This window comes from Biomphalaria glabrata, chromosome 13, assembly GCF_947242115.1.
Source record: "Biomphalaria glabrata chromosome 13, xgBioGlab47.1, whole genome shotgun sequence".
Lineage (NCBI taxonomy): Eukaryota > Metazoa > Mollusca > Gastropoda > Planorbidae > Biomphalaria > Biomphalaria glabrata.
Genome location: NC_074723.1, coordinates 37865696 through 37882667, shown reverse-complemented (window position 1 = coordinate 37882667; position 16972 = coordinate 37865696). Strand labels below are relative to the sequence as shown.

The 16972-nt window shown below is 37.9% G+C and overlaps 1 protein-coding gene across 1 annotated transcript in view; it reads left to right on the top strand.

Annotated features, from left to right (window-relative positions):
• The window catches only part of LOC129922278 (uncharacterized), a 55559-nt gene that overhangs the window by 22726 nt on the left and 15861 nt on the right, over window positions 1–16972 (top strand). The window contains exon 4 of the mRNA XM_056007571.1: window positions 1357–1562. Within this exon, the coding sequence (XP_055863546.1) occupies window positions 1357–1562 (206 nt within the window). The remainder of the gene's footprint in view (window positions 1–1356; window positions 1563–16972) is intronic.

The window sequence follows — 16972 nt, the reverse complement described above, 5'->3', positions numbered from 1 at the left end:
TAATAACTTAGACTCTACTGTTCTGCCTTATATACAAAAGTCGTTAGAATCTCTGGTGTTATAACGTAATAGAAGAGAGATTTGTATTTGGCTAATAACGTGAGAATGTATTACCTTGTATAAGAGCTCATTGGAGTCTCTTTTGTAATTACATGTAAACAAAAATTAACTAATAACATTGTGCTAAAGGTATTAGCAGTGAGAGACACATTTAATGCCAATCTATAAGGCTTGACTTCCGATTCGAAGATTAAGGAGGAGTATTTTACTTGGCAACGCAGCCTTGCTGTCATCTACTTAGTTTGTCACACCCAAAGCAGACGTAACCGTGTGTCTTCCTGTGGTCGGTTTTGGGTTCTCTTTCCGCCTGCTACTGAAAGGGGTTCTAACCAAGACAAAAGAAAGGAATGGAGAAAGACGGTCAACTAATCGTGTATGGTGCCCCAATTGTCCAACAGACTAAGGCAGTGTTTCCCAAACTTTTGACCTATGTGTACCTCATTTATAATTTTTGTAACCTTGATTACCCCTCGCCCCCCCCCCCCCAAAAAAAAAGAATAAAAAAAAAACCCAATCAAAATACATTATTTAATTAAACACTAAATAATAATGAACGAACAATGCAATTATAAGTAAAAGTTATTGTATAAATAACAATCTATGTGGATCAATGTTGATAATGTTTGTGTGCTGAGATAACAGATCTTCGTTCTCTGGTTCTTCATGTTAATTTAAGAGGCGTTTGCTTTTTGACGTGATTTCTAGAAATGCTGACAGAGCATCTTAATGTACACATAAAGTTGGAAAAAGCAAGAAATTTTTTTGGAATGTTTTCAATCACACAACAGTTACCCCCCCCCCCCCCCCATTCGGCTAGTGTTTCCTATGGAAATATCCGATACAATTTGAGATCAACAGACATAGCTCGTATAGAGTAACATATTCAAATATTTATCAGTTATTGAACTTAAGCCGCCTTCGATATTCATTTTCACTCCACCCACATTTAACTTCTTCTCTCCGTTTTTATTTGTCTTCATTTTGCTCATTACTATTTCACTTCCCTGTTATGACCAAGCTTCAATAGCTTTGTTGTTTGTTATCAGAAAAAGTTGTATCTGGTACAGAATTAAAGGGAATAGCATGCTCTTTTTATTTAACACAAAGTCAAGTTTATAAAATTAAACATTAATTTAATTTAATTAGGTCAAATCAACGATGGTATCGTCGATTAGGAGAGAAAGAGTTAATCATTGTTATTATTCATAAGAACTTTATAAAAATCATTTAATGGATGTCATAGTAACAGCTCTTATATATCGTCATGTAAATTTAAGCCTTATTTTTTCTTCACAGTTATGCTTCAATATGAGGCGAGTGAAGTCACTGGAGATCAAATGCCTGACCAGGTCAATGTAACTTTTAGCACAGAAACAAAATCTCTAACCAAACTTAATCTCAGACGCTCGCGGCATTTTAACCTCGATATTCCTTTGTATAGTTTGGACACCGACCAGGAAGGAATTTTCCATAGGCATAAAGTGAAAACCAGACCCAAAAAGGTAAAAACAGTACATTTTAAATTATTTTTTTTAAAGAAATAGTTCCAATAGTCAACATACAAATTACAATGAAGAAAAACTTATTGTGCGAAACTTACTGAAAAGAATGTGATTGTGTTGCGAGCAAGTGTCTGGAGTAATGCACCCCTAAATTATTGTCTACATGTCCAGTGGTCAAGTGTGGGATTTAGGAAATGTAAGCATTGGAATATTTGACACCGGACATTAAGGAACCCGGTAATTTATCGACCCAGAAATTTAGGTACCGGTCAATTAGGGATAGTTTATCATTAGAATAGTTTCTTGATTTCATTCAAAAAAAAAATTAATATCAACAGTGAAAAATACACTCACACACACACACAAGACTGGCTGCTCGAGTAAAATGTACACACATCGGCATACCATTCCACACGCTTAACACACGCAAAAAAAAAATAAAATAGATAACTCAATTGCTCAACAAGACTACTGCTATTAACTCTTTCTCTTCGTAATTATTTTCCTCGTTTTGATAGTATTATTCGTTTTGCTCATTTGTACGTAATTTCACTATACTGTTTTGTTTAAACTTCAAAAACTTAACGTTTCTGTTTGTTATCAGAAAATGTTGTATTTGGTATCAAAATGCTCTTTTAACATAACACATATTAAAGCTTATAAATCTAAAAATCAATTTAGTTTAATGGGGATCAAATCAACGTTGGCATCGTCAATTAGGAGAAAGAGTTAAAGCGAGACGACTTTTGGACGTCTGATAGAAATGTGAAGAAAGCCTGTGCATTAGAGATGGTTGGAATGACATCGCCTCCCTCTCCATGCAGCTGTTCGTGGTACAGCTGCGTCGCAGGTTAAAGGCAGGTGCTGGTACAGCTGCGTCGCAGGTTAAAGGCAGGTGCTGGTACAGCTGCGTCGCAGGTTAAAGTCAGGTGCTGGTACAGCTGCGTCGCAGGTTAAAGGCAGATGCTGGTACAGCTGCGTCGCAGGTTAAAGTCAGCGACTCTCTGATTTTTTCCTCAGGGTTGATTTTCTAAGCCTTTACCAAGTTTGGATATCACAACAAAATTAATGTGTATTATTTAGTTGGCCACGGGGATTTCGCCCCACAGTGTTTATTATGTGTATTTCATTAAAAATATATTTTTTTTATTATTATAGCTTTTATATAGCGCTACTTTCATGCTTATAGCATGCTCAGAGCGGTTTTGGTCCAATCTCATTTGTGAGCCAGAGGGGGTATATATTTATAGCTTTTATAGCTTTTATATAGCGCTACTTTCATGCTTATAGCATGCTCAGAACGCTTTTGGTCCAATCTCATTTGTGAGCCAGAGAGGGGTATCTAGGAGTTGGTTTTCCGTGCTGCCTTTAGGCGCTCAGTAAACACAACTCTGCCCGAGTCGGGTGTCGAACCTCGAGCCCCCTTCTAGGTAGCCAAGCCAAGCCAAGCCAAGTGCACTTGGCCTCTCGACCACGCTTCCAATGTTATTTTGTTCATATTTGTACGTTGTTCACTAGAACACAGTATATCGCCCTGATTTTTTTTTCCATAACGCCTGTGTATTTTTCAATAAAAATCCAGATCTTACAAATGGAAAGGTAATCAAATTACTATGATCAATTCATTTTTTTCATGAAAATGAAGCCTCTCTTGTATCTAACATATTTTAAACATCCTACAGCTAACAAGAAAGGTTTCTGTAGACATAAAATGAATATAATTGATTATAACTTAATTAGCTACAATAGCGGAGTCGTTAGTGGAGTCATGAGTTCGAATCCTGGTGAACTTATGGATCCAGAGTACTTCTCTCATCTCACTCAAGTTTAATCTGTGCCTAATATTAGCTGGATAGAGTAAAAGCATTTGGTCGTTCGGCTGGCCACACAACGCTCTCATTCACTGTCGACCACAGCAACAGTTAAATTTTGCATCTACTCTATCTCTGGGAGTTCAATTTTTATTAATCTTTTTTTTGTGGAAACAATAGACCACATTCTTTATGAATGTCGCGTTCTGCATAAAGGGAGATCGGGACAAGGATTTGAAAGAGAACTGGTTCATGTGCGGTGTGCGGCTTTTGGTCTGTCCTCGTACGGGGACAAGGCGACCTTAGAACTTACTGACCGCTTCCTTTCACGTGCTCTAAACGAGTTATCTTAGCATGGTTCATTACTAATACAGTTTCTGATTCGGTTGCGCTGGTCTATGATGCCCGTGTAGGCGGGTACTCTGCCCCAACGTGGCACTCGGGTGGAAACGATCGCTAGAGGAAGGGATTCGGCAAAATGAGTAGCAAGACAAGATTCATGTGTCTAAGAGAATGCGAGAGATTTCTCATTGCATATTACGGAGTTGTTGTTTATAAATATATATCAATTGCTTGGATTAGACTGTAGAATTTTTTTAAAACTTTCTAAGGCAGCGGTTCTCAACCTTTTAAGCTCGGTGACCCCTTTTTACAATCCCCCACTCTGCCACGACCCCCCCCCCACACACACACCTACACACAGCAATAGAAGAATAGACAATAACAATCCATATTTTCGATGGTCTTAGGCGACCCCTGGCAAGTCGTTAATCGACCCCCAAGGGGGTCGCGACCCACAGGCTGAGAACCCCTGTTCTAAGGCCTGTGTCAATTTTTTTAGGCCTGAAAGTTTTAAAGTTTCATCAATTTAATTTGAGAGTTACGATGTATGCATAGTAAATTAGACCTTCTTGCTTCTTAAGTTAACATAACATGTAGATGGTTGGAGGTGCTATAAGAAAAACAATATTGAATTTGTTTAGAGTTAATATTTTTAAACCCCATTCAATAAAATAAACGTTTCAGCAAGGACAAATATTTCCATCAAACACAATTAACTTGTTGAAATCATAGAAGTAGTTTTTAAAAAAAAAACTTGACTAACAAAAACTATCCCAGGACAGTGATTTAAGAATAAGCATCATTGACTTTGCTAATAACTAACCAATGACTTCTATTTACTGACCAAAGACTTTACTAATTACTGACCAATGACTTTACTAAGTATTGGCCAATTACTTAACAAAGACTTTATTCATTACTGACCAATGACTATACTAATTACTGACCTATAAACCGAAATCTAAATCTATAAATATAGTACCACAAAAAAAAATGTTGGTAATGTTTTGTTTTACATGTTTCGCATGTTCCCTCATTTGTTCTGAAGATAATTCTATCCTATCCCAAATTGTAGTGAGTGCTGGTCTATTCCGCGGTTAATCTACTCTATTGTTTTCTTTCTTTCTTCCGGATAGAGAGGAATTTACATTTGTTAGCTCAAAAGTTATTTATTTATGTATTCTATCTTGGTCCAGAATGTCTAGTTTTTTTTTATTGCCTTCGTTTTTAATATGTGCTGTTCTTCATTGAAGAGCCTTACAAATTGTTTGCATTTTTTTTTCTTTTCTTCTTATCTTCTTATCTTATATAATACCTAACAATAAAGAGTAACCGATTTTTCCCCAGACGGTCGCTTCTTCAAGCTTTATAGACAGGGACGCTAGTTACGATGAGATGAATGCGGACACAGCGATAGATAATCTACAAGCATTTAACATATAGGCTCCGGGAGTAGCATCGTTGGCATTTATGATCACGTGATGCTGTTAACAGGGTAAGAATTACCCTACATTACTTAGTAGCCCCGACCCCCCCCCCCCACCTAAAAAAAAAACAGAAAAAGCCGCTAATAGTCTTGCATGGTTGGTCCGGCCCTTGTTTAAGCCCCCCACCCCCCAAAAAAAAAAAAAAAACAAACTAGAAAGATATTTTAAAAATCTGATATTATGATATTTTAAATATTACAAAGTTCTAGTGCAATGGCTTTTTAAAAATCTTTTGAAAAAATACTGCTACGAATCTCCACTATCTAGACTCTGCAGACTGCACCACACGACACAACGAACTTAAAGAACCTCACAACTCAAAGCTCCTAAGTATTATTAACAGTTCAATTTCAAATACATCACAATTGGCGACAACATTAACACAGAGTAAACAAATCTCTCTTATATAGCGTCTCAACTGGCCTTCTCGAACCTTCTTGACCACTCCAGTTGATCACTTCCGCCGTGACCTGCGTGCGTAATATTTACAACACTGGTCCTTGCCGAACTGGCGAGTATTGTCGCTGGTCACGGTTGACCGCTCGTCCTGTGCTAGACTGGGGCGATTTGGGTAGGCTAAAAACACATACAGTTACGACCACCTGTGTCACCACCAAGTTTCAAACAATACCTTTTTTTTTTAAATTAATGATGCAAGTTGTTTTTTTCGCATAAATATACTCTTTTGAAAACAATTCATCAATTAAAGACACACAGATAAAGGCACATTTCTTATTCCATATGAAAGTTTGTACAAGTGCTCCCTCTTCCCTAGTGCTATTAGAGGAAGTAGGGGTTGCCTTAATCAGCCAGGAAAACCAACGACTTGGCATATTTTAAGTGACTTATAAACATGTATGACTAGATTGATACATGAATACGCGTAAAATCTTATCATCTTCTCTATTGAAGTAACGTCTTTGATTTATAAGAAAATTAATACATCCTTGCCTTTCTTAAGTCGTAGAACGACTGTGGTTTATCTCGTAGAACGACTGTGGTTTATCTCGTAGAACGACTGTGGTTTATTGTGGTTTATCTCGTAGAACGACTGTGGTTTATCTCGTAGAACGACTGTGGTTTATTGTTGTTTATCTCGTAGAACGACTGTGGTTTATTGTGGTTTATCTCGTAGAACGACTGTGGTTTATTGTGGTTTATCTCGTAGAACGACTGTGGTTTATCTCGTAGAACAACTGTGGTTTATCTCGTAGAACGACTGTGGTTTATTGTGGTTTATCTCGTAAAACGACTGTGGTTTATCTCGTAGAACGACTGTGGTTTATTGTGGTTTATCTCATAGAACGACTGTGGTTTATCTCGTAGAACGACTGTGGTTTATTGTGGTTTATCTCGTAAAACGACTGTGGTTTATCTCGTAAAACGACTGTGGTTTATCTCGTAGAACGACTGTGGTTTATTGTTGTTTATCTCGTAGAACGACTGTGGTTTATTGTGGTTTATCTCGTAGAACAACTGTGGTTTATCTCGTAGAACGACTGTGGTTTATTGTGGTTTATCTCGTAAAACGACTGTGGTTTATCTCGTAGAACGACTGTGGTTTATTGTGGTTTATCTCATAGAACGACTGTGGTTTATCTCGTAGAACGACTGTGGTTTATTGTGGTTTATCTCGTAAAACGACTGTGGTTTATCTCGTAAAACGACTGTGGTTTATCTCGTAGAACGACTGTGGTTTATTGTGGTTTATCTCGTAGAACGACTGTGGTTTATCTCGTAGAACGACTGTGGTTTTTCTCGTAGAACGACTGTGGTTTATTGTGGTTTATCTCGTAGAACGACTGTGGTTTATTGTGGTTTATCTCGTAGAACGACTGTGGTTTATCTCGTAGATCGACTGTGGTTTATCTCGTAGAACGACTGTGGTTTATTGTGGTTAATCTCGTAGAACGACTGTGGTTTATTGTGGTTTATCTCGTAGAACGACTGTGGTTTATCTCGTAGATCGACTGTGGTTTATCTCGTAGAACGACTGTGGTTTATCTCGTAGAACGACTGTGGTTTATTGTGGTTTATCTCGTAGAACGACTGTGGTTTATTGTGGTTTATCTCGTAGAACGACTGTGGTTTATCTCGTAGATCGACTGTGGTTTATCTCGTAGAACGACTGTGGTTTATTGTGGTTTATCTCGTAGAACGACTGTGGTTTATCTCGTAGAACGACTGTGGTTCATCTCACTGCTGACACCTATTCTCGAGACTAATTTCTATGATGATGAATACAAGAATGTAAGGTAAATTATATTAAAAGGAAAAAATATTTTTTTGTATATGCTGAGTAACATTTATCCATACAATTTAGCTATTAGTTGAAAAAAAATGTCATAAATTATATATTTCATTTGGTTTTCCTGATCAGTATCTCGCTGATCTTGGTATCTGAACAAACGTCGAATCCAGACCTTGTTGGTGAGTTTGCTAGTACTCGATTCTCTCCGTGAGACTCAGCTTTTGTTAAACGCTTGAGTGCAGAATTCAAGTTGACATCCTCAGGACTGTGCAAGTTCACATCATTCGTAGGCTTCCTGTCGTGGAAGCTACATTCGTAGGCTTCCTGTCGTGGAAGCTACATTCGTAGGCTTCCTGTCGTGGAAGCTACATTCGTAGGCTTCCTGTCGTGGAAGCTACATTCGTAGGCTTCCTGTCGTGGAAGCTACATTCGTAGGAATTGCTATCACAAACAGCGCTAATATCACTAGCGTCTCGGTTAAGTAAATGATCGTATCTCTTTTTGACATGGTAGCCATTATGGTACCTATCGGTTTATCTGTCTTGTTAAGCATGGTATCTATCGGTTTATCTGTCTTGTTAAGCTTGGTTCCTGTCAGTTCATCTGTCTTGTTATACATGGCACCTATTGATTCATCTGTCTTGTTAAGCATAGTTCCTATTAGTTCATCTGTCGTGTTAAGCATGGTTCCTGTCAAATCATCTGTCTTGTTAAGCATGGTACCTATCAGTTCATCTGTCTTGTTAAGTATGGTACCTATCAGTTCATCTGTCTTGTTAAGTATGGTACCTATCAGTTCATCTGTCTTGTTAAGCATGGTACCAATCAGTTCATCTGTCTTGCTAAGCATGGTACCTATCAGTTCATCTGTCTTGTTAAGCATGGTACCAATCAGTTCATCTGTCTTGTTAAGCATGGTTCCTATCAGTTCATCTGTCTTGTTAAGCATGGTTCCTATCAGTTCATCTGTCTTGTTAAGTATGGTACCTATAAGTTCATCTGTCTTGTTAAGCATGGTACCAATCAGTTCATCTGTCTTGCTAAGCATGGTACCTATAAGTTTATATGTCCTGTTAAGCATGGTACCAATCAGTTCATCTGTCTTGTTAAGCATGGTTCCTATCAGTTCATCTGTCTTGTTAAGCATGGTTCCTATCAGTTCATCTGTCTTGTTAAGCATGGTTCCTATCAGTTCATCTGTCTTGTTAAGCATGGTACCAATCAGTTCATCTGTCTTGCTAAGCATGGTACCTATAAGTTTATATGTCCTGTTAAGCATGGTACCAATCAGTTCATCTGTCTTGTTAAGCATGGTTCCTATCAGTTCATCTGTCTTGTTAAGCATGGTTCCTATCAGTTCATCTGTCTTGTTAAGCATGGTTCCTATCAGTTCATCTGTCTTGTTAAGCATGGTTCCTATCAGTTCATCTGTCTTGTTAAGCATGGTTCCTATCAGTTCATCTGTCTTGTTAAGCATGGTTCCTATCAGTTCATCTGTGTTGTTAAGCCCTAGGGGAACTGCTTTTGGTGGCCCTAAATGAAATGAACAGTACTGTCTCTTGGAAGAATTTCAATCTGCATTTAGGACGTGCCATAGCACAGAGACAGCAATGGTCAGGGTACTAAACGACTTACTTTACAATTCCGACAAAGGCCACATATCAATTCTTTCCATGTTGGACTTGTCCGAAGCCTTTGATACGCTAGACTATGAAATTATGATGGCCAGATTCTCTGCCACTTTTGGTTTAGCAGGAATCGTCCTAAAGTGGTTTTTATCTTACCTGACCGGACGCACCCCAAGTGTGTTTGTTAATGGGACAGAATCAATAAGCTTACTTTTGAAGTACGGAGTACCCCAAGGATCAGTTCTAAGCCCAATACTGTTCACTATGTATACATATCCACTCAGCGGTGTCATACGTCCAACCGGCATCTTATACCATTTCTTTGCCGATGACTCACAGTTATACGATACCTCAGTACCCTCAGAGGTGTCGCATCTGTCAGAGAAAATCAGTAGTACTGTTGCAAAGGTGAGCGATTGGATGGTTGAAAATAAGCTCAAGTTGAACGAAGATAAGACAGAAATAATTAAGATTGGCACTCGGAACAACGCCTCAAAAGTTGACAGCACAGATTCTCTTTTTATCACAAACTGCCAGGTTCCTTATGTCCATGTAGTGCGAAATCTTGGAGTTTTCTTCGACTCAACACTATTTTTCGACCCACACATAAGTCAGCTCTGCAAAGGTTTTTATCTGCAGCTGGGCAAATTAGGCCAGATCCGACCATATTTAACAACGGAGTCAACAAAAACGCTAGCTGTGGCATTCATACCCTCCCGCCTTGACTACTGCAACGCCGTGCTAGCAGGTATACCTGATGACAAAATAGCCAAGCTGCAACGTATACAGTACAACGCCGCACGAATAGTACTTAAAAAACAAAACGAGATTCTGCTACTACGCTCTTGCGCACGCTTCATTGGCTTCCCATGAAAGCGAGAATCGATTACAAGGTCGCCACACTTTGCCATCAGTGTATATATAACAACGAGATGCCCTTGTACCTTAGCGAACTGATTACTCCATATGTCCCCCAGAGAGCCCTGCGCTCAATGGACTCAACGCTTTTAGTGGTGCCACGTTTCTCCCTCAAAAGCTACGGTCTGCGGGCTTTTTCAGTGCACGGACCAAAGGTTTGGAACTCAATCCCCACTGATCTCAGACAGACAACATGCTACACCACTTTTAAGAAGAACATTAAGACTTATCTGTTTAAAACTTTTTTAGATTAGTTTGTCATTGTAGCTGTCGTGTTTGTGTTTGTAATGTTATTACAGCGCATGGAGCCTACATTTTGTTTGTTAACAGCGCTTTATAAATAAAATTGTTATTATGTAAAGGCAAAGTATTAGCCCTCGACAACAAATCAGACTGATACGCTCCCTTGTCATGGCCGCATTTGTAGTGTGAGTCTTGGACGTTGACGAGGAGGATCCTAACAATGGAATAGAGATGCTACAGAAGGATCCTAGGTATCATATTCAAAGACTGCATCACAAACCAAGCGATAAGAGACAGGGTTACCGCAACGATTGGACCCCATGATGACCTGTTAACTAGCGTTAAAAAATGTATATTCATATTAAAAAATTATCGGGGCTCGCAAAGTCCTTCCTTTAGGGAACAGTACCAATAAAAAAAAAAGAAGAAGAGGCAGACAGAGAAAGCGATGGGAGGACAACATAAAAGAATTGACGGGCCTGTCATTGAAAGAGGTTCTAAAGCAAAAGACATAGAGAAATGGAGAAAGACTGTCGACGAATCTTGCATGGTGCCCCTACGGTCCAACAGACTAAGGAATAGGTAAAGGTAAAAAGTAAATGAAAAAAAGCAATATTTCACTTGGATACGAAACCCAGTTGCAGCCTTCATAGTTTGTTACATCTAGTGTCGACAAATCCTTTTTTTTTTGTAGAGTGTTCTTGAGTTATAGATAGATTTAGGAAATTTAATGAGTAGCAATATAGGAACCACACGTGTAGTTTGACAAAGACAGAAACTACAAGATTAGAGATACTCTAAGAATAGTGACAAGAGAGACACTCAAGTTAGTAGAGCGGAAGACATTAGTCCATGTATATAAATCTGTTCAACTTATTAACACTTTTTTTTAATCCCTTGAGAGCGCCTGAGAAGCCGAGCATGAGGATTGAGTGATCTAAGTAGGAGCATAACTGTCTATTTAAGTTTCCTTTTCGTATTCGGCTCCTGTGGGTTAGGCCTTCTTCTGTCAGCTTTATTCTCCCATGCCAGTTAGGGCAAAATGGAATCTGATTTAATTTAATATGTTATAATTATTCAGTAATATTATACTAATATTATTATTTCAAATAGGTAAAAAAAAAAACACTCATGATATCACAATTTACTTATCCATTTTGTTGTGACTTGCTTACAAATCTGAAAGAACATGTCCAAACCATATCCAGGACAAATCCTTAACCTATGTTCTAATAACGGAATCCTAATTTCTCTCAGGGATTGCTTTTGGTGAAACAATGTGCCGAACAAACGGGAAGAGCTCTTCTGTGATAGAAGATCGCCAAGAAGATCGCTATTCTATCTCTACTTCTCAAACGGTAGCACATGAACTGGCACATGGGTAATCCTTTGCTATTTAGTTTGTTGGAAGGCATTAATGCTGCTATAAGGAAACTCGCAACAATTTGTCCAGATTCAGCGACATGTCTAAAGTGAATCAAGCTGTTGTGTCACAACAGACGGTGGCCTACTTAAACATCGAGACGTATATAAGATTAGGGTATATCTTATTCCCCATTTCACTTTCTTGTAGCCATCGACGATGTCATAAAAATACATTAAACGGGCTGCATTCGGATTTCAATCGAGTTGGATTTTGCAGACGACATAGCATTACTTTGAAATACAATTTAATGTATACTCGAGATGACGGATAAAGACGCCCTCAAAGTTATGCATATTGGGTGCAGGTTACCCAATACACCCATAAGCATTGGTTATACAGATCTTGAACAAATAGAAAAGCCTATTTAGAAGGTGTTATCTCAAGCGATGAAGATCATATCATGGTGTTGCATGTCGGATTTAAAAATTAAGGCCTATCTGAATAAACAAAATTAATTAGCCTGGAGATTAAAATTCAGCTTCTCAATACAATCATTGTCCCAGCGGCCCCCACGCTTCGAGACGTGGAAGGCTGAAACGAGGCTGAGTAGATGGCTGAGAAAGATACTAGGAATAACATACTGAGATAATGTACCCAATAGAGAAATATTTTCCCCTACAGGCCGTCTAAAGAAAGTGGCGACTGAATGTCGATTGACATTTGTGAGACATATCACATTAGACAAGACGAAACACGTTTACCAAAGTCAGACTTAAAGATGAAAGCCGAAAAGAGGAACGCAAAAACATGTCTAACATGGCCTCACACTTTTTTAGAAGTCCTGAATTCCGTGGAGCCAGCTGGGAAAGGGCTGTGGATAGAGCTTGCAGCCCTATACGTCGAATGAGGCGTTTCAGTCTATGTGTTTCTGAACAGTTTAAAATAAACAATGCTAGGTTTGCCACTCAACTGGTTAGATTAGATGATTAGAGTGCCTTAATCTCATTCGTAGTGTTCCGGGACGAAGCCCCGGACGCCGAGCGTTTTTCTACATTTCTGAGCTTCAGAAACTCTTTTCCTGGTGTCTACAAGAAATTATTTTTCTCAAATTCAAGGTATTAATGTTTTAGTTTTAAAAGTTGCATTTTACTCACTTGGGTGTCACCCCCTGGTGGGTGTCACCAGGTGCGGACCGCTAATAGCAAAAATAAAGGAGATGTGTTACATAGATTAGCTGATACGCCTAGCGATAGTGTTAAAAGTTTTGTTTCGTTGGGTACGTCAGCTGTGGGGAGAGGGGTGTCATGCTCTTCCGCATTGTATAGTACTTGAAAATGTAACTAAGTCCAACTGGAGGTAACACTGAACTCAATACTGGAACAGATAACACCAACGAAAGGCCAACAATCGATACATTGAGTCGACGCTGGTGTTAAAACAGCAAACACTTTTAATACTTAAGGTGGATCTAAGGTTAGAGAATAGTAAGAAATGACCAAAATATCACTTTTTCATTCTCATCATATTTATATTGTACAACCATTTCTCTATCAAATTCAGTTTATTTGAGGCAAGTATTCCTTCTAGAAGTATTTTAAAATAATTTTTGTATTAGGTGGGGTAGTGTTTGTTTACCTTAGCAACGACCATAAGCAGGTAAATATTTTTGTTTTTGTTTTTTTGTAAATAATACTTTTTAATTATTTTCTAATGAAGTTAAAATGCGATATGCTTATAGATATAAAGGAAGTAGCTAAGGGAATGTACTCTATTACTTCACTGTCCCAGTCAACAAAAGCATGTTTATTTTCTGTTGGATTTTGTGTAATTTCTAGCAACATTTTTTCGTTTTGGATTGCTGCTGGTGAAAGACTCTTTTGTATATTTTGATATTTAGATCTATATTCATATTGCATTTTTATTTATGTAACAATAATGGCCAATAAGCATAATAAAAGGCAAAGTTGTGGTAGAAAAAGAAAATTTCGTGGGAATAAATACACCTGCAAAGTCTACAAGTAGTACAAGTGATGATCATGGACAAGTTGGTGAACAACAAGAGACACATCAAGCTGCTTCACCTAATGTAGATATTTCATCTGAATCAAGTTTATCAGATAATCCACTGGATTGTAATATCTTTTTAAACCTAGCATGTTTTAATAATTTCTTGGCAAGTTACTTGATATAATATATGTCCTATTTTTTTAAATGCTTCAACTATTCTCTAAATTTTTTTTTGAATGAAAGCGCAAGAATTGGATTTTGTCAGGAACTAATTGTGAAATGCACTTCAGCTGACTGCTCATTTGAAGAAAGCTTTAGATCTTCTAAAGAAAATAGAGATGGTCAAAAAAGAGGATTTAGGGAAATAAATCTCAGAATGGTATCATTTGTAAGATCCATAGGTCGAGGTCACAGTGCGCTCTTGAATTTTTGTCAACACACAAACAGTCCACCTCCTATTTCTGAAACATCTTATCAATCTGTAATGCATACCATAGGCCTTGCATCTAAGAAAGTTGCAGAAGAAAGTATGGAAAAGGCTGCAAGGGAAGTGAAAGAAAAGGTTGGAATCAGCAACGAAGAAGGCATCACTGACTGCGGTGTGAGCATTGATGGGACATGGCAGCGTCGAGGGCACTCGAGCAATCATGGCGTTGTTACAGCCATATCAATAGAAACAGGTAAATGTTTAGACGCAGAAATTCTTACAAATAGCTGTAGACTTTACACAAAATGGTCTAGTAAGAAAGGAACAGCTGATTATGATAAGTGGATTACCAAACACAAATGTAAAGTAAATCATGTTGGTAGTTCAGGGGAACCGTCCGATGTCCTCTATTACTAGCTGTCTATATATAATTCTTCTTATTCTTACTGTAAAGAAGAAAGCGTCTTGATTCTAAAGCGTCGCTTAGAGAGTTCTTGTTTTTTAACTATCTTTCACGTCACTTGTCACTAAGTACAACTTTCCCCTTATTCCCGAAACAAATAACTAAATCCTAATCATGTCATAACAGGGGGAACTGCTGTGGGGAGAGGGGGAAACTACTGTGTCGGTGACATCGTTTCGACTATAGCAAATGACCAGGCATTCATTATCATTTTTATGAGATTATTCCTCATTCCATATGCTAGGACAAATTTGTACAAAATCTCCTTCTTCCCTAGCGCTATTAGAGCATGGAATAGGTTGCCTGAGCTAGCCAGGAAAACTAGTGACTTGGCGGAGTTTAGGTCATTGGTTAATATCCATGACTAAATGCATGACGTGTAGAACGTAATCATCTTCTTTTTTGAAGTAACGTCTGTATCATATAAGATAAGATTCATAGTCGCAATTCACTGTCCTTTACATTGTTTAATTTATCATGAAATTCTTCAATAAAGAATTTTGCTATTACTTTAGTTCGCCTACCCGAGCAGTATTAGATTCAATTGAAAGCCTCCTGTAGGTTATGGCGGGCAGGAGACTTTGATTTTGTAATATATGGAGCGGGGAGTATACCACAAAGCTGCCATGTGAGGCAGGAAAAGACAAGACTTTCTTAAACAACCATACTAGGAAATTTAACTAGTTAATTTATTACAATTTGCAGCCTCTCAGCACGTCACGACGGAGAAAACAATCTCTGCAACGCTTCAGAGAGATACATTAAGGGTTCTCCTGATGCGGAAAAAAAGCCTGGGACAGAGTATAATCCATGGCTGTTCTCTCCCTGCAGTGTCAGTTACTTTACCAGCTTTTTGAAGAAAAAATTGAGCTCCAGGTTGGTTTCTACATTGTTATGAAAACATTTATTTGTTGTTGTTTCAACTCAAGATCTGCATGTGGCTGTTGAAATTTGGTGGTGCCTCGAAAAGAACATGTAAATCGACCACTGGCGGAAAATGGTTATGTCTGCGCTGGTTGTGGCAAAGTATGTAGGTCGCAGATGGGGCTGTTTAGCCACGGAAAATACTGCATTCTTATAAATATTCAGAGTCGAAGACATGCCTTATTATTTACAAAGCTTGTATCAACTCCCTGTGTCTGTCTGGTGAAACGTTTGTACATGTTAATTCTCATGTACTCAATCTTGGAAAAAAAAACTGAAATTTTGCACAATTTCTTTTATCTGCCAGTACAAGAATCAAATAAAAAAAACCCAATTAGTTAGTTAATTATTGTTAATGAATTGTTGGGTGTCTTTGTTTTGGTATCTCGAGCAAGGGAAAGAAATTTCACTTGACTGATATGCTGAATTATTATTATTTGTAGAAAGAAAATTGTGTAAAATCCATTTTTATAGGCATCTCTCAGGCAGAGGGGTTACAGTATTGGCTTGGGGAGGCTGAGGAGACCTCGAGTTCGAACTCAGGCTGCTCATTTTTTTTACAAATACATTTAAAAAGCGATCACCCAGATACTCCCTTTTTTTCTTCCCCTATCCCTTTTCCAACTGGTGCAGACACGTGATAGGATCATAGCGTATTAAAAACCTAAAAGCTAAACAAAAACAGTTGTTGAAAATATTTCTAATCGCGCATATTTATTACTGTTTGTCTAGAATCAAGATAGGCTCCTTATATTATGAATTTAATTACATGACTAATCCAAACTAATTGATATAACTACATTTAATACTTTTTTAAATATTATTTTTATTTTGCTTGTTATTAGGTTATATTTGAGTTTGAGTCTGTCTTTTTTCAATTTTATAAGCTGAAAAACGGACATTTTTAAATAGTATTCGGCATCTGTAAGCATGCTTTCATTATGACACTTAGTTTAGTTTCGAGGCGCACTTCAGTAGACGGACTTTAAAACGCCACATTTTAGTGACGCCCTTGTTAGTGAGTTTGATATTACTGATGTAGACTTTTAGTTTAGTGACTGGCTCGACTGTGTCCAATTCTGTAATAAAGTTAGTCATTGTGCTATCTCAAGTTTGGATTCTGTATCGACTCTCTGTGACTGTGTTAGCTATGTATTGATCTCGCACTGGTAATTCACTACACAGTACACCCAAGCATCTATGATTCTTACCAAGGTAATAGAGAATATATAGAAATATAGAACTCCAATTCACATACACATCAAATCCAATCATGAATAGTAAAGATGACAACTATTATTATTATTATTATTATGTTAGAAAAGAATGACTATTCATTCTCTGGCGCTGCCAGGGTCGAGTTTAGTTAAAGGGAAAGAAAATTCATCGTAGTCACATTATCAGTTTCCACTGACGAATTTTCTGGTGATGTAGCAGGTCTGCAGCAGTACCGTCCTCTGACAGGCAACGAGGATGTTCCTAGGAATGTTAAGGGCCTTTTTATTATTATTATTACAGTGCACAGTCTAGCTCAAACCATTTC